We start from the raw sequence: 24,715 nt of genomic DNA, 5'->3' as shown, positions 1-24,715 counted from the left end.
TCTGCCATACAATTTGTGGATATATCAGTTTGGTTAATTTAAAAAAACAGAGTTTTGAGCTGCCCATATTTGAATCGAGTGAAAATATTTTGGGCTTGGGCTCAAATAGGCCTCCAAACATGTAAGCTGCACTTTCCATGAATCGAGTGACTTTCTTTTTTAGATTTTTGTGCGTTTATATTATGATTTCAGACTGTATGAAAGAACTAGCAACATTTCAACAATGTCTAGATTGAATACATATGTTTTGGAAGATGACATTGCTATATTTTTTTGGAGAAAAGATAGTGAGAGATTTACTTAGATGATGCGATGTTCTAAAAACACAAATCATATTCTTCCAAAGCACAAAAAAGAATCAATTTGTATGCGCATGTTTTAATACAACCTTGTCTCGTGTATACGGCTAAAATTCATGCATTTATATGTGTATGCATGGATACTAACTATAATTCCTCCAAGCAAATAAAAATCACTTAACTTCGTTTATTTATTTTCAAAAGAAAGAGAAATAACAAGAGTCTCAAATAAAAAATAAAAGTGAAAACTCATTAAAGAGCTTTCCATATCACACCACTTTCGGGCCAAACAAGAGACTTGTTCACTTTCTCCACAGCATCTGCCCATGCCTTGTAAGCACTTTTTTAGACTTATAGATCCTCTTGAAAAAAAAAGTAACAGAAAATAATGCAAAATTCGTCAAAAGGTATGAAAAATCGTTTTTGGAATCATATTTGTCGTATAACCAAAACATTTGTTACAGTTGTATGTACAAATCACATTTCCAAAATATTTATCAATGTAGTTAAGTACTTGTGTCATATATATAGCTGGAATTGGAGGATATTCCAGAAACTTATTTATCTCTTTGGACTCGAAGTTGTGTAAGAATCCATCTTGAATAACTAAACCTTGTGCATGAAAATATAAACATAAGAAAAAGTCATGGTAATTCTTTTAGCTATTTGAATAATATTAAAACTAAGTGGTATAAGAGAGCAACAAGTTAAGTATTTTCAAAAAAAAAAACAAGTTAAGTCTAAATAAACAGATGGACGTAGAAAAAAAGTATATACATTTCTTATGACTAACTATGTAGCAGATGGGTTCAATAAAAGTCATTTTGATGATATGCAATTTATGAATCCTTGAGTTGGAGAGAAAATACTCAATAGTTCGACTTACCGCCATCGAGTTATAAATCCAATGGAGTTCTATGGTATGTTAAGTATTAGCATATATAGTCATGATTTTGGTTCTTAGATCGAATTGTTTAGGTTTTATATATTTTAGCTCTATTTTTCTATATTGATCACCAAACTGAATTTTTATTTTCGGATTGAGCGAGTCAGTGACTCGGTGATTACGTTGGCTTGATAATATCAATCATCACCAAATATAACCGGTGAAACTCGATACTGAGATAATGGAATCACAAAATTTGAAATTGTTCATATTTGGATACATACAACACTGAGTTTTGGTTTGTTTGTTCCTCTCCATGGTGCAAGCAGAAAGAGGGAAAAAGAAAAGTCGCTGTAAGAGACCGGACTCTGAGGAAATGAGGGTGTGTCTTTGGGGATCGTAATAAACGATTGTGTTATCGCTATTAATACGAGAAACATAACACATTTGATGAATATATATATATGTGGATATTCAATGCTTTTATATACGCGGTAATTTGGATGAAAATAATGGAGATCGTGTCAGATTTTATGATTCAATCTTCCTCGGAAAATGTTACACATTTATTTCACCCACTCACGTGTATATGTACTACATACATTTACATTAGATCCATCTAGTTAGGGTTTACAGTTACACTTTATATACGGACGAAAAAGAAGAGCCCTTTGAGTTTTTTTTTTCTTTTATGATAGAAAGCCCTTTGAGATACTCCCTCTGTTCCAAAATAAGTGAGTTTTGAGGTTTTTGCACGTTGGTTAAAAAATTACAAATTTTTATTCTATTTTTCTCGTTTACCTAAAAACAATAATGATTAAAGTAATTTTAACCAATAAACAATTATACTATAGAATATAAATAATGAAAAATATTAAAATGCATTTATTTTTTATCTAGAAACTTGAAAACATCACTTAAAATGAAACAAAAAAATTTCTCTAAAACTCCACTTAAAGTGGAACGGAGGGAGTATCAACATGTTCAACCATGTCAAAGAGTTAATTAAGCAACATCAAGTGGAGCGATCATGATCCGAGTTAAAAAATAAAAGAAAAATAAGAATTTTTGAAAATAAATATATAAGTTATAATATTTTTTATTTGGCACAAATATATAAGTTATAATATAAAATTTTAATTTTTTAGACATGATATTAAATTTAAAACTGACAGTTTCAAAAAAACATCAAATAAATAAAAATAAAGCTATAAATTTTAAACATGATCAATAAATAATTTGAAACGGCCATGTTAAGCGATAACCGAATGGAAATATTTAGTTGCATTCAGTTTTTGTTTATTTAGGATATCTTCCTGTTTTCCCTAATGTTCTATATATCGAGATTTTATAGACAATAATCGTCACTATATATAACTCGACTATTTATAATTTTCTTTGATAACACACAATTTTCATACAATTTAAATGCATATATATAAATATATAGATCTCTATATATTTTTATATTACAATTATATTGATGTACTACGTAACTAAACAAATGATCAAAACTTGTATGCAAATGTACATGTATATATAGTTGGCGGTTGGGTGGCTTTAATAAAAGTAAGATACAAAGAACAATGGATAAATACCAAAGAGGGAAACCCTATCATGCATGATTGCAGACTGCATGCGCAATTTGTATGATTATAATGCAGACCAAATCATAACATATATGTGCAAAAAATACTTACTTCTCATATATTTAAATACATGTAGATGTATATATGTATATATACATTGCTTTGAGATGAGATATGACATAAGAAACTTATAAAATCGGGACGTCTGATATATTAGAGCACCCACAACGAGGAATTCTACTTCTTAGATTATATATATTATATATGTGTATATAATCGCGTAATTTTAAAATTTATGGGAAATTCAATCCAAAGTATCTGAAATTAGATATTTTGGATTAGTTTTTTCATAAAGTTTTAAAGTTTTGAACTCCATAATATATCTATACTATTATTTATGAAGTAATTTTGCTGATTTGTCACATTCTCCATGGTTTTAGCTAATCTTGCTTATTTGTCATGTTTTTATTAGATTTTAGTTAAATCATTGATTTATTAGTTGTTTTTATCTAAGTAACTAATTTATTAATTAAAAATATCTTTAATGAATGTATATATATTAAAAACGAATTTTATTTTAATAATATTAAAAATGAATTTTATTTGTTATGGTTTTAGCTAATTTTACTTTTTGTCATGTTTTATTAGGTTTTGGCTATATCATTGATTGTTTTAATTATTATTATTTGTTTTTATCTAAGTTACTAATTTATTAATTAAAAATACCCTTAATGAATCTATATATATTAAAAGAATTTTATTTTAATAATATTAATTTTATGTGTTATATTAAAATTTATTTAGTTTTTTATTATCATATTTTTATTAGGTTTTAAATTTTTAGGTAGGTTATTGATTTATTATTAGTTTGATTCGCTAATTTGTTAATTTAAACAATACCTTTAATGAATTTTATATATAATTAAAAAATAAACTTAATACAATAATTGCTTTTAAAATAAGATAATAACTTAACAAAAAAATTAAATTATCGTATTTATGAAGTAATTTTGCTGATTTGTCACATTCTCCATGGTTTTAGCTAATCTTGCTTATTTATCATGTTTTTATTAGGTTTTAGTTAAATCATTGATTTATTAGTTGTTTTTATCTAAGTTACTAATTTATTAATTAAAAATATCTTTAATGAATCTATATATATTAAAACGAATTTTATTTTAATAATATTAAAAACGAATTTTATTTGTTATGGTTTTAGCTAATTTTGCTTTTTTGTCATGTTTTTATTAGGTTTTAGCTATATCATTGATTGTTTTAATTAATATTATTTGTTTTTATCTAAGTTACTAACTTATTAATTAAAAATACCCTTAATGAATCTATATATATTAAAAAAGAATTTTATTTTAATAATTTTAATTTTATGTGTTATATTAAAATTTATTTAGTTTTTTTTATCATATTTTTATTAGGTTTTAAAATTTTAGGTAGGTTATTGATTTATTATTAGTTTGATTCGCTAATTTGTTAATTTAAACAATACCTTTAATGAATTTTATATATAATTAAAAAAATAAACTTAATACAATAATTGCTTTTAAAATAAGATAATAACTTAACAAAAAAATTAAAATACGATAATTCTTATATATATTATGTTGCTATCCGAAACAATATTTTTATTATAAATGTCAAAATTATGATACAAAATTTTATAATTAAATATTAGTCAAGAAAAAATTATATTAAAATATTTTCTAAACTATTTCAAAGATATGAGTGTTTTAGCTAATTTTACTTATTTGTCATGTTCTTATCTAAGTTACTAATTTATTAATTAAAAAAACACCCTTAATGAATCTATATATATTTCAAAAACGAATTTTATTTGTCATGGATTTAGCTAATTTTGCTTATTTGTCATGTTTTTATTAGGTTTTAGCTAAATCATTAATTTATTATTTTCTTTTATCTAAGTTACTAATTTATTAATTATAAAAATACCCTTAATGAATCTATATATATTAAAAACCGAGTTTTATTTTAATATTAATTTTATATTTTATATTAAAATTTAATTAGTTTTTTATTATCATATTTTTATTAGGTTTTAAACTTTTAACTAGGTTATTGATTTTTATTAGTTTGATTCGCTATTTGTTAATTTAAACAATACCCTTAATGAATTTTATATAATTACAAATAAATTTAATACAATAATTGATTTTAAAATAATATAATAACCTATCAAAAGATTTTAAAATACGATAATTATTATATATATTGTGTTGCTATCAATATTTTTATTATAAATGTCAAAAATTAAGATACAAAAATTTTATAATTAAATATTAGTAAAGAAAAAAAATTATATAAAAATATTTTCTAAACTATTTTTAAGATATGAGTGTTTTAAAAAGTATAGCACAATAATAAGTATATATTTTGATAAATAATATTTGACATATATAAATACTTTGATGTTTGATTTAACTATTTGAAAACATAAAAAAAAACTTATTATGCTGATTTTAAATTAATAAAATATAAATTAATAAGTATTGATAAGAAAATTATGCCCGCATGTGCGGGCAAAACACCTAGTATATATAGAAATCAAAAGTTAGAATCTCCATTGGGAGTCCTCTTACAAGATAACAATTACTTAATTGGAACACTAATCAAGAAACGATAGCGTCCCTCCCTCTTTTGAAGTCTCATAAAACTTTCGTGTATTTTAAGAATTTATGTTTATTATATACACTTTTATACATGAACGAGTTACGTAGATGTATAACTTTGAGATAAGGTGTAGAATTTTCTTCATGGAAAATGATATATCCACCGTCTTATATAACGAGTCACGACGATGATACACGTCTTTCTTGTTAATAACAATCATGGTTAATACCCAAATCTTGATGAAGATGTCCCCATGCGAGTGATCTGATGTGATCCTTGTATCCTTTGAACCACGTTGCAATAACTCGTGGAGAAAATGCAAATTGAGAGAAAATTAACATTGCAAGTCTCACACACAATTTACGTTCAGTATTGTACTCTATCGAGAGGGAGAGAGGTATTCAGAACCGTTGATTAGATATTTGAGTATACGATCAACAAAATGTGCTATTTAGTGAAGAGACAAGTGAATGAGAGAAAATTTATCAATATTTCCTAATTTGAGATGAATGGGGTTTGCTAAGAGAGAAGGATAAAGAGATTGAAAATCGAGATGTCAGAATAAGAGCACACAAGTGGTGACATCTTTTAAGAAACAAAGAAAAACTCATGTTTATATAAAGCAACTCACATCTTTATTAGTTATTACTTTGGTGAAAGCTACGTTCTTAATCTACACTAAGTTTAAGTCTTAATGTGAGAGATTGAAACCCTAGCATACTCAGCTATTCTGATTTTTACTAAAGTAACGTAAATTTATAAAGGAATGAGAGCGTTTGTATGATTTACAACATTAGATGCAGTGGGTAGAAAGAATAATCTCGTTGGAGTTGCTCTTTTAAAAGTTTCTTGTGTGCAAATAGTGTCAAACTATATACTTATTTACAAATTAATACGACCATTATAAACATTTTAGAGCATCTGAGGGAATTATTGTTAGTCTATCATAAACAATTTATTTACTGTATCTCGGCCAGTGACGTCCACTTGTTGTAAAAAAAAATACAACTCTTACATATATTTTTCTCGGCACCAAAAAATATATTTATTGCATCACCAACCTAACCCCTCATCATATGATGATCACCCCATTTTCCTTTAAACTATATGCAAATAAATTCACAGACACACACATACATGTATATATATTATATCTGCCTCAAAGGCATTAACATTTTCACAAATCAAACAAACATAAAAGTATGAATAATAATATGAACCCATCTCTCTTCCAAAATTACACTTGGAACAACATCATCAACAACAACAAGAGTGATGATCATCATCATAACGATCCAATCGGTATGGCCATGGACCAACACACCCACCTCCACATCTTCAATTCATTCACTTCATCTTCTTCTCATTCTCATTTGCCTCCTCTCTCTTCTTCCCTTGCAACCACTACTCTTTTCTCCGGAGATCAAGAAGAGGAAGAAGACGAAGAAGAGCCTTTAGAGGAACTAAGTGCTATGAAAGAGATGATGTACAAGATCGCAGCCATGCAGCCCGTCGACATCGATCCAGCAACTGTCAAGAAACCCAAACGCCGTAACGTTAGAATCTCCGACGACCCTCAGAGCGTGGCGGCGAGACACCGCCGTGAGAGAATCAGTGAGAGGATCAGAATCCTCCAGAGACTTGTGCCAGGTGGTACCAAGATGGATACAGCTTCAATGCTCGACGAAGCAATACGCTACGTCAAGTTCTTGAAACGGCAGATCCGGCTTCTCAATAATCCTCCTCCACCGCAAGATCAAGCTTCTCAGGTGGTGAAGACATCATGGATTTCGCCGCCACCACCGCCAGATTTCGGCGATGCAGGAAGAGAATTGCTTTAAATCAGGTTACATTTCTATTAATAGTAACTAAAATTATGTTATAAAGTTTGAGTAATTGTGCAATTATGGAACGTGTTTATATGTGAAAATGGATACGAAGTAAGAGTTTGTTAGATGTTATAAAATATATATTAATATATATTGTTTTTTTTTTTGAACTTATTAATATATATTGTTGTTGACCAAGAAAAGGTTGTGGAATAATCATAACGGTTAGGTTGAGTTGTGTACCACCACCATATATTTATATATTTATGTTATCATTTCGTGTATATAATAATAAGGTCTTGATTTGTAGTTTGGTTGTATGCAAGTTCTGGCCGGGCATTTTTCGGGAATAAAAACCATGACGCCATGAAAACTCTATTTAAATAGTGTTATCATTACTGTGGATTTTGTCTTTGTATACACACAATGTATATATTTGAATTTCTGTATATATGTTATATATCGAATATGAACAATATGAGTGTACTTCATTGTTGCATCTCTCTCACATATTCATCTCTTCTTTTACATAAGGGGCACATATCCATCTTACATGCATATACACGGTACACCTCACATTGAACGTTACTCTCATTTGTTTACGTTGAGCCGTTGAGAAATTACCTGCATATTTTGAAACCAATTTGTACATGTATATAATATAGACCAATTTTAACAATTATTCAGTACAACAACCTTATAATTTTATGACAAAGTTATTCTAGTAATATGCAAAACTAACAACCTAATATACTAAAACCTTTTCAATTATACTTTTGTTTTTGGTTTGTAAAGTCTCTCTATATGTAAACATAGTATCCATTTACGTAGGCCCAAATGATCCTTAATTTATCATAATGAGAATGTATATGACCCTGTAAAACCGACATGTGTTTAGTTTTGATATAAAAAACACGTCTACAAGTTTACTATTATCATATTCATCTCTTGAAATGATAGCTTTATATATATATAAGTCTCATGTAAACGGTTATGGGTGTTGAACTGTTGATATACGTACACATAACTAGATACACCACATATAAAGGAGCATATATACTGGCACATTTATATGGAGGATGGCGCAGAGAAAATGTACTTGCTCGTTTGTCTTTCGAATTTATGAATCAAAGTCCAATTGAAACAGTTGTAACCTCATTTACCTTCCGAAGAGTAAAAAGAAAACCTTTGACAACAAACAAACATTAAAAACTAGAGCACTGCTCCATACTTGTTGGTCAGAAAAAAAACTTAAGAGAAAGAGAGAGAGCAAACATATGCTCTTTGTTTACTGAGTTGTTTACTTCACTTTTATATTTCCGCTGACTTTCGTGTCTCCTCGCATTCATATAGGTTTTTATAAAAGACACAACGAAGTGTCAGTGAGATTCAACGGAACCTATCCTTCTTGCTACGAACTCATTAAATTTTCTCTCTCTTTTTTTCCGGCCTTATACGTATATACTTACATATCCATAACCTAGAGATAAATAAAAGATCTTGAGAATTGTTCGGAAAGAGTGTTCTGAGAACATCTCTTATACATTATTTACCAAATATTTTTTTAGGTGTCATCACCGTAATCATTTGAAATAAAAAATGATGATATAGCTACTCAAAAATATAACGTGGATTATATTTTATTGTGACATGACTTAAAGCAATTATGATACATGATTAAATTATAAAAATCGAATATAAGAGTATGATAATAATTCAATTATAGAAAGTCAAATATATAAGATAATAAGTATATTAGTTATTACATTAATAACAAAAATCTAAACAAAAAAAATTAATTATTAGAAGGGATTAACGTACTAAAAAGATAATAACAAAGAAAATAAATATATTTATTTTTATTGGTATTTTATATATTTTAATGTTTGTAAGAAAATATATCATTATTGGACTTATATTTCTTGATTAAAATGTTTTATATACTATTGATGTTTTAAATTTCTTAAAATATAGAAAAATACGGAACTTCTAATATAAAAATATTTTTAAAGATACTTATATTTATTTATCAATTAATTTTTATAAAATAAACAAAGGTGATAGCAACTACACATCAGATGTGGTAGTTTAGTATTTTTAAAGTTCTATTTAAATTTATTACTTAAAATAAATATATGACTAATCAAATTCTGAATCTACTTCACCTATTTTGAATAGGTTAGCAAAAAACATTATTTAAATGAGTGTTGGTCGTTCAATAGGTTAATAAATAAATTCTATCAATTAAATCTTTTTAAGTAGAAAAAACTAAAATTTATTGGAATTTAATCTAAAATCAAATACAAATATCACTATTTAGAAAATTTAAAATATTTTTGAAAATAAAAATAGTTTAACAAAATAAACTAAATATAAATACAATCAGATTAAAAAAATCAACTAAATTAAATTAATTTATACTTTACAAAAATTAATAAAATTTAAAATATTATTTATAATAATTTTACTTAAAATAAAATTTAAAATATGTTATATCTGCGCATGACGCAAAAAACCATCTAGAATATATATATCGAGCTTAGTTATCAACGACTAAATAAGTTCGAACTATGCATCAATCGTCAGTAAATAGCCATCGGACGATTGATGCATAAAAAAAAAATAGCCATCGGACATTCCTATTTTTCACAATAAGTTCGATTATATACAGAAAGGTTTCAATTAAGATATGAAATTAACTCTTACATCATCAACCGATTTTTTGATCGACTAACTGTAATCCTGTGAAAAACTATAGGCACTAGTGGCTAAAAAGATGTTCACAACAGTTAAAGCATCAGTATTTTATTATTACAGCCCATTAAAGAGAGAACCAAAGCCCAAATGGTGTGAAAGTAACTCATGGGCTTACCTTTTTGCGTTTTTTCTCAATCTAGATTCTCGCTTACCCACCCAAAAATTTCCGACCCGACCAAAATGGGTCATTTGCGAATACTGAAAGTCTGAAACCAACGATACAGATGTTACCGGAACTGGACTCGTGTTCTACTAGACATTTTGAACAACATAGAGGAAACATTTCTATTATGGTTAGATTACGCTAGTCCTGCAAGTATTGAGTGTACTATATATTGAGTATCTCCTTTATATATTGCACCAAAAAAAAAAAGTTTAGTAAACTCTTATTCTCCTAATATGTCGGTATAGTTCACTTGTAAATGTTTAACTGAACTTGAAGCAGCTTCATTGTTTCATCTTTCTTTTGCCATTATATGTGATCTTTCAGACATCTATGTAAGATAAGAATAGTGTAGGCTTTTCAGATATAATGTTGACAATTGACATCCACGATAAAGGCTAGCTCAATCATGTATATGTTTATCCGTCCACATCATCATTCATCAACAGCGACCCTACACTTTTGATTTTATGTTTATTGGTGACGATGTGATCCATAACTAACATTTACGTATAGATTTTCTCAGAGCATCCCCGATGAAGGTTTTCGCTCTTGGATTTTTTTTTTTGATCAAAACGTTCTTGGGTTCTAAAAATACATATATGTGTAAATAATTGTAGGGTTCTAAATTTTATGGAAAACACAACCAAAAATATATTAGGGGTGTTCTTAGAGCAACATTAACGGTGGGTTCTAAATACAGACTTTTATATTAATAAAGAAAAATTGAAAAGAGAAAGTGTCAAAATATCTCTAAACCAAATCTGCAATATTCTCGGCAGTAACTCCAAACACATGTGCATCATGCAGGTTGAATAAACAGAATATATTTTAATATTTTAACAAAAATGCATTATAATATTAACTAGGTAGTAACCCGCGCCTTGCGCAGAATTAGATTACTAATTTTATTACTTTTTCAGATAAGTAGACATTAGATTTGTCCTTCTGGATATCGATTTGGTTTCGGATTGATTTTTTCGATTTAAGTAGACATTAGGTCTGTCAATCTGGATATCAGTTCGTTTCGGGTTGGATTTTTTGATTTTTAATCTCTTAAACTATAATTACTATTCTAAATTCATATTTGTTTTGGTTTATTCGGTTAAAATGCTTTACGTTTTTGGTTTTTGTTTTTTTCGATTATAAACCGAAAACTATTATTATTTCTTTGGTTTCATGTTATGTGAATTTTAGATAATTTTGATGTCGAACTAATCATTTAATATTATAATTTCTATACGCATACAAATCAAATCAAATAAAGATAATAGTTAAAGAAAAATAAAATAAAATTATTTTCTAAACGCATCCAAATCAACTCAAATCTAAATAACACCAACAGTGACTTATACAATGGTGAATATTCTAGAAAAATTATGGGTATCAGCTACAAAGCCAGTCCTGGTTGACAGGTTAGCAAGAATGTTTATGTACTTATGATCAGACACATTTTGTTAAGTCATTTTTAAACATTACGTAGACAAATTATACCAAATGATTTCTTCTGTCAAGCCGTCAATCTTTATGTTTTCGTCAAAAAAGTATCAAAACAGGTTAGTTATGACCTGAGAAGAGGAGAATTTACATCAGCCTAAAAACATAGCATGCTTCTTTGGTCCATTTGGGTAGAACAGCTCATGGAGAGCGAGATAGATGGAAGGATTTGCTTGTCCTAAATCCATAGGAGTCACAGATTATACGTTATCACAAGGTAAGTGTTCTATCAAGTAGAACGTTTATAACAATGTTGAGCGAACTATAACTGAGTGAAGAATCTGTTTTTGATTGAAATGTTACAGCCATCAAAGATTCCTCTTCAAGAACATGAATTCAAGGAAGGGAAGTTGCTGAACTTGCAGCTTTTGCTGGTAAAATATTTGGTTATCAAACTATATTCTTGTGATGTGTTGTTGCAGAGGAGATCAAGTTTGCCTGTTCTGAGGCTTTTGTTGTCTGTAATTTTAGACTTTTATCCTAAGTATCTACTAATGCTTTCTATTTTGTCTTTTCTTTCTTAAAACTCAGAGTATCTTCCGAGCTTAGGAAGTATCTCTCTTTTGGTTCAGTTCTCTTAATCAAGAAATACAATAATGCTAAAAAAAGAAGAGAAAACGCACTATTAATAACCTCTAAGATATAAATTTAGTAAAACAAATTCAACACTTCAATAACGTATAAAATATAAAATTTTAAATGATGCTTAAATATATCTTGTAACACAATCTTGTAAAGTATCCTAATTCAGTAATCTCCAACCCTCCATCCGTGACATCAATTTTCAGTGCTTAGAATGCTGTTACAAAATTGATATAAGACATTACAATTTAACCTATAAGTTATACAAACTACTCCAAATAATTTAAAATAAATAAATAGAATACAGTTAAGCTTACATTGATTTGAAGTAATGTACTTCAGAGATTTCAGGATCAAATAAAATTTCAGAGCAGCCATCTAGTTTGTTTAGGCCAGTTATGAAATTTCAGAACAACCATTTAGTCTATTTCAGGATTAAACTGATCGACCAAATCTTTTTTAACCTTTGCATGAATCTTTACTCCCTGTTGAAATGAGATAAGAAAACCGTTAGAAGATAATGAAATAAAAGTTTATAATCATATGTATACATTATTTATTCATGTTAACGTCGATGAAGACCCTCTCTATTGTTAGTCCACCGACATCTGAATACTGCTTTCCAAACAAATGATCTGGAAATTGACTTTCCTTTGAGATTTAAATGGTTTCAAAGTAGAAACAGGGGTGAAAAGCAACCATAAAGGAGGGCTAAAAATCATAGATGTTATCGATGTTTTAAGACTGACAAAAGTGATAATCTTTGAATCATTTATTGTATGGTATTGTATAGGTACATCATAGTAAATAATATTTATTTTTATTTTTTGAAAATGAGTAAATGTAAATGATATTTATGAGTCGTATATTTAAGGTTTGCCAAAAATATTTTACTATATTAAAAGTGTGGACACTTCTCCTAGCATCATATAACTTAAACATTTAGATCGTGTCCATATATAATAGAAATATTTTTGAAACGCGTCTTATAATAACAAAATGATAAATTTTAAAAGCAAAATATATGCAATAAGAATATATTGTATATAGACATATGGAAAGACTGATTTCAAAGAAACTTTTCCAACTAATTTAGGAAAAACAGAACATGATTTTTTCAAAAAAAAAAACAGAACATGTTTCTTTCAATATGCACCATCATAGACACGAAAGAACGTAAATTGCAACAATGATTTAAGTGTTTCTAGCTACATGGAAACTGCACGCAGGGTTGAATTTGGATGTCAAACTAAGTAAAAATATATATGGGCTATTTAGTTTTGAATGTCTTTCCAAACAGATTTCTGACATGGATTATCACAGTGAACTCATATCTTTATAATTTTTAATGAGTGGTCTATAAAGCTTTGAGATGGAAGTCCATATAACTCACATTGGTTTACAAAACTATAAAACTAAATATTATTTGCAAACTTGAAAGAACAGGTGTTTGCCAAAATTAGCTATGTGAAAGTTTAGGAGCCATCTATTGCTCAATGCTTATTTGCAAAGGTTCATGCATATAAAATACATGATTCGAGTAGTTCTTGGGATGTTCAGATTGTTCAGATTCGAGTAGGGTAAAATACATGAAAGTTTAGGAGCCATCTATTGGATCACTGTAATTTTATTGGAAGGTATAAGCAGATCATCAAGTCTCACGCTCTCTAGCTGTTGACCTATTCTACGTTCTAGCTCAGGCAGATCTTTATATCTAATGTAATTCTGATCTTTAACATTCCAAGAAGGAAACTGAGAGGGATGATTAATCCTCTCCCGTTACTCGGGAAATGAGTTACATTGGCTTCAACAATCTCCATCTTCTTCTGACAGATCTATCAAGAACACTCTTTAGTGATTCTTGAGAGTAATGCACCAGAGAAGCAATGATACTCTCGGACCGGACACCTGTTCTCGCCGTCACGGACCAACTCTTGTGCAGTTATTAATACCAAGAGCAGAGAGATGTTCGATCCACGCCTCGAGACAATCTCTCCCTTCGAGCTCCTCTGATGAACGGTAAACCTGATACTAATTGCTCCCTACATGCATTCATGGAAATAGCCTCCATGCAGCTATCATGAATCTTGAACGCTTCAGATAGTTTGTGCCTCTCGCATGAGGTTACACTTGGAAGGATTCCTTGAGGTTGTAGAAAGCTCTCTTGTCGAGGTAGTTTGCTTCTTTCTTGTAAACCGTAGATGAAGCAAATTTTCTCCTCTCCTCTGTTTTTTCACCACAAATGTCTCATTTTTTTGAAGTAGATCATGATTAAAACTTTATAGTTATGAACATATTAATTTGCTAACCAACAGTTGGCTTCTATTGACGTAATTATCTTCAGTTCACATCCATCGGTAAGAAGAAAAATGATACAACGTACTTGTGTTTATTTTAACCAGATTAGAAAACTTATTTTCTTAAACGAAATCGAATTCTTGTGAGAAGCTTTACCGAGCCGACACGTCAGCGTAATTAATTTCAAACTCCTCAGAAATTGCCACGTGTCAAAGACAATGTGAAAACATTTAATGACAATGCATCCCTTTTAATATATAGAGGATATTAAAAAGTGTAGATACACTTTTGGGTTATTAAGTGTTGGAGGTGCTCTTATATCCACAACTAAAATCGAATTTTAATTTTTTCGAATCTTGTTCAGAACAAAAATATTTACAGTTCAACTCATATTTTTATTAAATTTTATAAACTAAATTTTTATTTTAGTTTATATCCTCCTATGTATTAAATAGAAGTCAATTAATTTTTGATTAGGTATCAATCATATAGAGAGTTTGAGAAAAATATTATAATTTAATTGGTTGAAGAATATTCAATTTTAACTATTTTAATTAGATATAAAATAAGAATAATTCTACAACTAATTGTCAAAATTATAGAAAGTGTAATAATGTTTGATTAATTCTTTTTACATTTATTTACTAGATAAAATAATTAGTAAAACACAATTTATAGAAATAGATATATTGATTTCATATTCTTATGTAAAACATTATATTCGTCAATCATATAGAGAGTTTAAGAAATTTTTTTATAATTTGATTGGTTGAAGAATATTCAAATTTTAATTATTTTAATTAGTTATAAAATAAAAGATAATTATACAACTAACTAATATTGCTTACCAAATAGTCTAAATGATATTAGAAATAATAATTTATGGTAACTAATTGTCAAAATTATAGAAAGTATAATAATGTTTGATTAATTATTTTTACATTTACTTACTACATAAAATAATTAGTAGAACACAATTTATAGAAATAGATATATTGATTTCATATTCTTATAAAAAACATTATATTCGAAAATAAAGAATTATGATAACTATTAATGTTTTATAACATCAATATATGTCTTATAAGTCATTTATTAAAAAATTAAAACACTTATAAAATTATCTATCACGGCATACACAATTATTATATCTTAATGTTAAATTATTTATATGAGTTGACAAAACATTTATAAAAATAAAAATTTTCCTATATATTAAACGAGAAGTCACTTAAGTGACATTTGTTGACATATTGATCATTTGTAATTTCTTAAGAAAATTATTATAGTTTGTTTGGTCGATAATTTTTAATTTTATTTATTTTAGTTTATATTTAAAATAAAAAATAAATCCAGAACTATCACTTACCAAATAAGAATAATGATTTACAGTAACTAATTGTTGAAATTATATAAAAAATAATAACGCTTGATTATTTTTTATATTTATAAACTACATAATATGATGAAAAAAACTTTTATAATTTTTAATTATTTTAATTAAATATTAAATAAAAATTAAGTCTAAACTAATTATTATCACTTGTCAAATAACCTAAATGATATTATAAATAATTAATGGTAGCTAATTTTCAAAATTATAGAAAGTGTAATAATGTTTGATCAATTCCATATATGATTTATAAACAATTAATCTTTGAAGGGATTATATTTAACAGAACATATGTGATAACCTTGATCTAAATAAATGTTTTGCATTTAAGTAAAATAATATAGTGAATAATGTAATGTTATGATAGGAGATAATTCTAAGATAGATTTTTAGTTCATCATTACTATTTAGAGAGAGAAATTAATATTTAGCAAAAAATATGTAAACAATTAGGAAAACATTAGAAAAAATTAATAAAAAGAAAGAAATGATAACAAAAAATAAGAAGATGCCAAAGAAAATGCATAATATGTGTTACAGAAGTTAATGTGATAATTAAATATTTAATTCCACAATCATTTTATTTCTAAATATTCATTAGTTATTTTTACATCAAATTTATGTGAAGTTTATGAATAATTTTCAAATTATTTGATAATGTTTCTAATTATTATTCAAAATTTATGACATTGTATGCATAACATAACATATATTTTCATACAATATTTATATTCACAAATTTGCAGATAAACACTTAGTAGTATTTTATTTCATATGCGAAAATATCGGTGGTGCTAGTCATAATGTCCGATGAAAACAGAAAGAACTTGTGACCGTTACTCGATGGGGAAGAGTGAAGAGGCGGTGGTTAGGTTTAAGGTGGATGTGTATAAGGATCTGAGTGTGGTTGATGAAACAGGGAAGATGAAGATCGCTTTGGAAGAGCATCTTCTGCATGTCGGAAGTTTGAAACATTCAACATTCGTTGAACGTTATGATCTGATGCGATGATTCTGTTTTTTATATTATTAAAAATCTGGACTTAAAAAAATATTGTAATGAAAATAAGTAAACTTGGGCTGTCTCATTCTATCTTTAAATAAGTAAATATTGTAATGAAAAAAATATTGTAATGAAAATAAGTAAACTTGGGCTGTTTATATTAAAGATCTTTAGTTATTACTTTAAAATAATTATATTTTATGATTTTAATTGTCTATTATATCAAAATATATCATATAAACAAATCATATATTTATAACAAATTGAACTTATATTATGAAAGCATTATACTAAAAATATATCAATAAATTATTTTATATTTTATATTCTATATATATGTTATATAAATTTATTATGATGTGTATTTTTATTTTATTATTTATTACTAATAGATATTAAAAATATTTAATATGTTGATAAGAAATATATTAGAAAATCGTTTTAGTTAAGATTTGATTAAGAAAATATGTTATTTAAATTAGGAAAATCCGTGAAATGTTTAAATTTATTAATTAAATTAGAAAAAAACAAGCATACTTAAATATAGGTTCAATAAATATTTTATTGACATTCTAATGTAAATAAATAGTAAAACTGAGGAGTATTTCTATTTTGTACTTCTCTTTTCATAATATATAGATTTCTTAACTAGAATAATTATAATTAGTGTCATTGGTACAATTTATATTAAAAACATTTATATCCATATATATATGATTTGAAACACTCCATTCGAATGGATATTATGATGATCTCGTTTGACCCATTCAGCTTTTGATAAAATATTCACCAATTTAAAGTCTGCCAAATAAAATAGAATGAATATTAGTGTTACAGAAAATATTAAAACTGAGATTGTTGTGCCTATACCTAACTAATGTGTTAGGAAAAAAGTCAAATTCGACGAACAGTCGACATTGCATATTATTGACATAGGATCACAACCATATTGTCTCATTTTCTCGAAAACATTAGAGAATTCACAAACTATTAGTATGAACATTTAAAAAATCATCGAAAATCACAAATTTTGGATAACCTCAATTTAAATTACTATACAATATACAATATGATATACCTACGATGCAATTAGAAATTGATTCTACAAAAAACTTGGAAGAAGAAAAACACGATGCAATATACAATATGAAGCCCCTAATCATTTCTTAAAATGACCAAATAATTGATTTCAACGTGGTATTAGCTTTCAAGTTTCCATCAATTAAATAACGTTAGTCTAGGCAATTACGCAATTCTAAGCATATATATCTTGACTGCAATTTTTCAAATTAATTAAAGCCAGTTTACAAAAAAAAATTAATTAATATAATTTTGGAAAAAGATGTTGTATTGATTTTCTTCATAAATTGGATATTATACTTGCAAACTATATGTAGTGGTAATGATTTTTCTAAAATATATTTTTATTTAAAGTAAAATTTGAATTTTAATATTTTTTTAAATTAGGGTTTTCAGTATAAATATCAATATTCATTGTAAGTTATATTTCTTTTGGCATATAATATTTTTAGTTTTCGTTAAATTTAAGCTCTAGAAAATAAATTTTATTTATTTCCAATTGTATACAAGAGTTTTTATTTGAATATGTTTATATATCTAAATGCATGAATTTTAGTATTTTTAATTTTAGTTAAGACATATTGAAATAATAAATCAATTTTTTAATTAATTCATCAAAATATGAAATATATGATATAAACCAATTTATTAATGAGTTTTTTTTTTTTTGCAAATATGAGTCAAAACTTCAAGTCAATTTTAAAATAATTCATACCTTTTTAGAATTTTCATTTATTGTAGTCACCCCATAAATGAAGTTATTCACTAAAATACCATTATATTTGATTGAAAATGATCATTCATCTTGTTTAAAAAAAAATCATACTATATATATATATAGCTAAAATCATACTCCCTCTGTTTTTTAAAGATCCATGTTTTAGGAAAAAAATTTGTTTTAAAAAGATACATTTTTTACTTTTTTCAATGTATTATTTAATAAAAATCTGTTAACTTCAAGAAAATTAATTGTGTTTATTGGATTTTTATTGGTTAAAGATTATGGAAAATTGTTATTCACAAAAATCAATACATTTTTAATGTGATTTCTTAATATATGTGAAAAGTCTAGAATATGTATCTTTAAAAAACAGAGGGAGTACTATACTTTAAAAAAAAATCGGAAAATCGATAGTGCTTTTATACAATAGTCGAATATATATATACACACTTATTTAATAACGAACCTGTACTTTATGATGCATTTTAAATATTGTCAATTTATCATTCTTATATATTACACACTATATTTATAGAAATTTTTTATATTTTTCACATTATAATTTTAAGCTCATCCCGCGCAATTTTTATCCTAGTCTACTTTTATTAGACTCGGTGCCTTTTGCTGTTGGTTATCATTTTTAGCGTTGACTTTTTAGGAGTTGAATCAGAGATGTCGCCCGACGGAGGATTGGTTCCGGTGGATCCGTCGACAGCTGTCACGGTGAAGAGGAAGACGACTAAGTCATCTCGGAGTTGGATATCCATAGACGCGACGGGGCAAAGAACGGTGCTTGACGAAGACAAATACGCCATTATGCACCGTGTCCAGATCCACGCTCGCGATCTCCGGATCCTGGATCCGAATCTTTCTTACCCGTCTGCTATTCTTGGTCGAGAGAGAGCCATTGTTCTTAACTTAGAGGTTGGTCTTGGCAACTTCTTGTTTTCTCCTCTGCTTTTTAGTTAGTCTTATGATTCATATGTTTTGTTTCTGGGTCCGGTGCAGCATATCAAGGCCATTATCACTGCTCAAGAGGTCAGTGGCCTACCTTTGACTTTTTTTTTTTTTTACGTTTGACTTCTTTCTTATTGCCTTGTAGCAATATTTTGGACACAAACATTACTGTTTGGGTGGTCTTCTAAAGTACATATCCTTACTTTTGTTTTTTAAACGATACAGGTTCTGGTTCGGGAGTCGTCAGATGAAAATCTTATACCCGCCTTGGAGGAGTTTCAGAGACGCTTACCTGTTGTTCAAGGAGATGCTGAAGCTGGTGAAGAAGATGGTATTCTTCATCTTTTCTTTTGATGCCTCCTACATAAGAGACCCACTTCACTCACTCTTTTGTCAGTTGTTACTACATGTGGAATTTGAAATGTATGATTGTTGTTACTGTTTAGAATCCCCGTTTGAGTTTCGGGCGCTAGAGGTGGCTTTGGAAGCTATTTGCAGCTTACTAGCTGCAAGGACAACAGAGCTAGAGACTTCTGCTTATCCTGCTTTGGATGAACTAACCTTGAAGGTATATGTAACTTCTTACTTCTTAGTGGTTATTTATTGCCCTCACTGATCTGTTTTCTAACTATACATCTGACCATTATTTTCGTTTTGTAGATAAGTAGCCGTAACTTGGAAAGGGTTCGTAAATTGAAGAGTGCAATGACACGATTGACAGCTCGAGTCCAAAAGGTATCTCACTAGGCAACAGAGTCTATGTTTATGATTATGAGTATTTGAAACTAGATAAGTGAAGAATTAAAAGCTCCAGCGTCACTTGTTTGTATTGTAGGTAAGGGATGAGCTGGAACAGTTGTTGGATGATGACGATGATATGGCTGATATCTATCTTACAAGGAAGCTTGCTGGTTTATCTTCATCGATTAGTGTTTCTGATGAACCCCTCTGGTATCCTACGTCACCAACAATAGGTTCCAAGATTTCAAGAGCAAGTAGAATGAGTTTAGTCTCGGTTAGTGGGAACGATGAAAATGATGTTGAAGAAGTTGAAATGTTGCTCGAGGTTTGTTTGTTGCATGAATGGTGCATGTCTACATATCTGCTTTCAGCTACATAAAACAATCATTAATTTGATATTTGTTTTAACAGGCTTACTTCATGCAAATCGACAGCACTTTGAACAAATTAACCGCGGTATTGTATCTCATCTTGTTCTTCTTGCCTCTCTTGTTTTAATAATAGTTGTGAAGCTTTTTGTACATCTCTGACTCAGAAAGTATAACTGATCAACATGATGCAGCTACGCGAGTATATTGATGACACAGAGGATTACATTAACATCCAGGTAACCGAAGTGCAAATACTATTTACCTAAGAAAGTTACTAAAATGTAATCTCTTCTCACTGGCTAATGTAAACTATATATAACGGTTTTTTTTTCTTTTTTGCAGCTAGACAATCATCGAAATCAACTCATTCAAGTTAGTGAATATAGTTGAACTGATATTGAGCCTTTTTATGTTGCTAAATTGAACCCGTAATATCTGCAGCTAGAGCTTATGTTAAGCTCTGGAACTGTCTGCATATCAATGTACTCTATGATCGCGGGAATATTTGGCATGAACATTCCCTACACATGGAACGACGAACATGGATATGTTTTCAAATGGGTAAGTAACAAATTTTCAGAAAGAATGGCGCAAAGACTTTATATATGTTCATATGTTTTTTTGTTCCCATTCATGGTAGGTGGTGGGCCTCACAGGGACATTTTGCGCAGTCTTGTTTGTGATTGTACTGTCGTACGCTCGGTTCAAAGGGCTTGTGGGATCTTGGTGGTCCAAGGAAAATAAACAGGGTTGATCGTGATAAGACTTTGATTATAAATGCATGATGTGTAACAGTTCACTATTATGACATGTACGATGAACGATTAGGCGGGCCCATGGTTTCATGATAAACAATCCACAGCGTATGAATTTGTAAGGGTTTGACATACATTACACTAGGATGAATAAACTAGTGTTACGTTATGTACATGTTGATATTTTCGATATAGTTATAGTCTTTATACAGAAACTTCATACTCACTGATCCAGAAGACATTACAACTTTATGATGAAGCTTGGAGCTTCTTCCGACACACATGAATCCTTGTCGTGGTAAAGCTTTGACGGCCCAGACCGCACCGCATTCCACATTGGTGTGAACCAGTGTTGTTAAAACTGGACCGGCAAACGAACCGGATTTTTTTTTGGTCATGGGTCAATGTGGTTCGACCAGGTTTGATCCGGTTCGATCCGGGTTTGATTAGACTAAACTAAATTTAATGATATTTTGAATATGTATATTCTTACAAAGATAAAGATCATATCAAATAAAATATTTCAATAACCATAATATTTAGAAATTTTTAAAAAGTAACAAACTAAAAATGTAATAAAAGTAATAGAACAATGTAATAGTCCAAATCTCAAATCAATAGAAAAAACATATTTAAAATTTATTTTCCGGGTTTTTGGCACTCCAAATCTTCATCACCTTTACAAAGTTTATAGCACATTAGTTAAAATTTTATATTATGAAATAAAATTAAAAATTATACCATGATTGAGTTCTTCAAATCTAAGTTTTCAATTTTTAAAATCTTCGAAACAAAAACAATATCTTGAGAAATAGATACCTTTTGAGTTGCAGTCTTGCATAGACGTCAAAGACTCAAGAGAAAAATATGAGATGGCTTTACTTTATTAATCTGAATTCTATTTTTATTTTAAAAGGAAATTTTAATTGTTTTATTAATAAATTTTTGGTTTAATACAAGAACCAAAGTTTAGCCGGTCCGTTGGGTCGCCGGTTCACGGGTTTTTAACGGTTCGATAGGAATTTTTAACCGGTTTAATTATAGTTGGGTTTTGGCATTAACCCAACCCACATTTGTGTCCGGTTCGTGGTTGAACCTGGTCCGACCGCCGGTTCGGTCCGGGTTTAATAACACTGGTGTGAACTGAAGGTTTAATAAGTTATTAAACGGAAGTCAAATCGCACTAGACCGAAATGTAACTAGTGTTATTTCTTAACCGGGCCAATGGAACCAGCACGAACCAATTTTAACAGCTTTTATGTAATCCTTAACCGAATTGAAGAAATGAGTCCCGACTCAATTGAATAGCTTACCTGAAATACCGAATTAAACCGGTTCGATTTTGGTCCAGCCGCCAGGGAAGAACATGACTCGTCGTCCGTCCAATGTCAATAGATCCCTCCTCTCTCACTTCGCTCTTTCTTTTTTTTTTTCTCCTTCGATTCTATTTTCACCAGGAGCCCAAACAGATTTTATAATCTCTCGGATCCACCAGGTATTTAATTCTATTTTCACTATTGCTCACCTTTGTTTTGTTCTTCTTCTTCTTCTGGGGTTCTAACGATTGGTTGATATGAAATCATGAACGGGTGTTGCATGATTGGTTTCTAAAAAAAACTCTTCTGGTGTTCTAACTCTTCTTCAATTTTTTTCCATTCTGTTTTTTTTTTTAAGAGACTTGTGTGTGTATTAAGCTAAATACATTTTGGTCAATAATATCTAAAGTCGGCATCTTTAGACTCTGTTTTTATATATATCTTTCGTCAATGAAGTCTTTTGTTATGTGATTTTTTTTGATGAGTCCCTTGTTTAGATCTTTCGTTACTCCAGAGAGCCTTGAGGTCTTTACAATCCAACTGATACCAACTCTTCTAAAAATTGTAGCTCAAAGCTCTGTTTTTTTTTTCAGCTCTCGAGATGGATACTAATAAGGATGATGATTTCACATTCTCAAGGGTGAGTTTTGCACTCAATTTCTTAAGAAAATCTCATTGGTTATATAAAACATAGAGAGTTGAAGACTTTTATGATGTTTTGGTTCTTTGGTTTTGCTCTGTTTTAAAGGTTGCGCCACCAGATGATAGTGAAGTTTCTGTAGAGGCAAAAGATCTTGCATCACGAGTAGACGGCATTGCCCTTAAAGATGGATTACATCCTCCTCAAACCAAGTCTCTGAACCAAGTTTCTCCTGAGGAAAAGACAGTTGGTTCTTTGTCTTTCACCGTTACTGACTCTTCCTCTTCGAAACCGTCCAATGAATCATCATCATCTGAGATTCTCAAAGCTAGAAAGCCTATAACTCGTACAAAAGTCCCATTCGAAAAAGGTTACAGCCAAATGGATTGGCTCAAACTCACACGAACGCATCCCGATCTCGCAGGTTAACCAAAAAAAAAAAACAACGCTTTGTCTTCCTTCCCTAAATGCATTTTGATGATGTTTGTTGGTTGGTTGGTTGGTCAGGCCTGAAGGGAGAGTCGAACAGGAGGCTTATATCGATGGATGAAGTTAAGAAGCACAACAAGTCAGGAGGAGACTCGATGTGGACTGTTTTGAAAGGCCGCGTGTACAACATATCGCCTTATATGAATTTTCATCCCGGAGGCGTGGATATGCTGATGAAAGCCGTGGGAAGAGACGGTACGTTCTTGTTCAACAAGTACCACGCTTGGGTCAGTTACGATATCTTGCTTGAGAAATGCCTTGTTGGTGTTTTGGATGATGCCAAACCCAAGAAGCCAGAAGCGTAATTGGCTTATTTATCATATACTCGTATTATAGAATTATTCTTCCAGTCGAATAAGACAATTTTTGAGTGTTTGATTCTTCAAATGAAAACACTCTGATCACGATTATGTACTTGTCATTAGACTTTTACACGACTCTTTGATGTTAATATATGTTACAGGTTTCCAGAATGATTGATTACATTATGTTAATCACATAATGTACAGTAGATAGTAGAGTCCAATTCATGTTATTATCTTGATTAGAAGCAAAATAACTATATAAATACTTCAAATTACCATACAAAAAAGGGAAGATAAATATAGGGAAACCAGGCAGACGTGTATCCAGCACGACCAGCACCATGTCAAAGTGGTCGGGAAAACTAGAAACAGAGAGCAGTGCAAACAATTCTGACTATTAAT

General features: G+C 29.1%; 3 protein-coding genes across 5 annotated transcripts; all 3 read left to right on the top strand.

Annotated features, from left to right (window-relative positions):
• Positions 1–6,585: 6,585 nt before the first annotated feature.
• On the top strand, positions 6,586–7,758 carry LOC108841159 (transcription factor HEC3). The gene has a single exon (XM_018613946.2). The coding sequence runs from the start codon at positions 6,620–6,622 to the stop codon at positions 7,256–7,258; it is 639 nt and encodes a 212-aa protein (XP_018469448.1). The 5' UTR covers positions 6,586–6,619; the 3' UTR covers positions 7,259–7,758.
• Positions 7,759–19,319: 11,561 nt separating this feature from the next.
• On the top strand, positions 19,320–21,736 carry LOC108840125 (magnesium transporter MRS2-7). Its single transcript, XM_018612949.2, has 11 exons — positions 19,320–19,663; positions 19,748–19,777; positions 19,922–20,027; positions 20,143–20,264; positions 20,357–20,431; positions 20,532–20,762; positions 20,849–20,893; positions 21,000–21,044; positions 21,151–21,180; positions 21,250–21,369; positions 21,449–21,736. Exons 1-11 carry the CDS (start codon positions 19,412–19,414, stop codon positions 21,560–21,562), a joined length of 1,170 nt encoding a protein of 389 aa, XP_018468451.2. The 5' UTR covers positions 19,320–19,411; the 3' UTR covers positions 21,563–21,736.
• A 1,208-nt stretch (positions 21,737–22,944) lies between these two features.
• On the top strand, positions 22,945–24,484 carry LOC108842357 (cytochrome b5 domain-containing protein RLF). 3 transcript variants are annotated; one of them, XM_018615239.2, is made up of 4 exons: positions 22,945–23,058; positions 23,473–23,519; positions 23,628–23,943; positions 24,027–24,484. In XM_018615239.2, the coding sequence occupies exons 2-4, from the start codon at positions 23,481–23,483 to the stop codon at positions 24,311–24,313; spliced, it is 642 nt and encodes a 213-aa protein (XP_018470741.2). In that variant the 5' UTR covers positions 22,945–23,058; positions 23,473–23,480; the 3' UTR covers positions 24,314–24,484. The 3 variants fall into 3 exon arrangements, with proteins under 3 accessions (XP_018470741.2, XP_018470740.2, XP_018470739.2); XM_018615238.2 differs by having other exon boundaries at positions 22,998–23,058; positions 23,448–23,519; XM_018615237.2 differs by lacking the exon at positions 22,945–23,058 and adding an exon at positions 23,086–23,188.
• The last annotated feature ends 231 nt before the right edge of the window (positions 24,485–24,715 follow it).

The sequence above is a fragment of the Raphanus sativus genome, chromosome 2 (assembly GCF_000801105.2).
Source record: "Raphanus sativus cultivar WK10039 chromosome 2, ASM80110v3, whole genome shotgun sequence".
NCBI classification, from domain to species: domain Eukaryota; kingdom Viridiplantae; phylum Streptophyta; class Magnoliopsida; order Brassicales; family Brassicaceae; genus Raphanus; species Raphanus sativus.
Note: the sequence above shows the minus strand (reverse complement) of the source record. Positions and strands in the feature narration are given on the sequence as shown.

Bases quoted from the DNA above. Each gene is read 5' to 3' on its own strand.
- LOC108840125 (XM_018612949.2), top strand. From the start codon at position 19,412: ATGTCGCCCGACGGAGGATTGGTTCCGGTGGATCCGTCGACAGCTGTC. The intron at 20,763-20,848 runs GTTTGTTTGTTG...TTGTTTTAACAG, and splicing joins AAGTTGAAATGTTGCTCGAG to GCTTACTTCATGCAAATCGA. The intron at 21,045-21,150 runs GTAACCGAAGTG...TCTTTTTTGCAG, and splicing joins AGGATTACATTAACATCCAG to CTAGACAATCATCGAAATCA.
- LOC108841159 (XM_018613946.2), top strand. From the start codon at position 6,620: ATGAATAATAATATGAACCCATCTCTCTTCCAAAATTACACTTGGAAC.
- LOC108842357 (XM_018615239.2), top strand. From the start codon at position 23,481: ATGGATACTAATAAGGATGATGATTTCACATTCTCAAGG. The intron at 23,520-23,627 runs GTGAGTTTTGCA...TCTGTTTTAAAG, and splicing joins ATGATTTCACATTCTCAAGG to GTTGCGCCACCAGATGATAG. The intron at 23,944-24,026 runs GTTAACCAAAAA...TTGGTTGGTCAG, and splicing joins AACGCATCCCGATCTCGCAG to GCCTGAAGGGAGAGTCGAAC.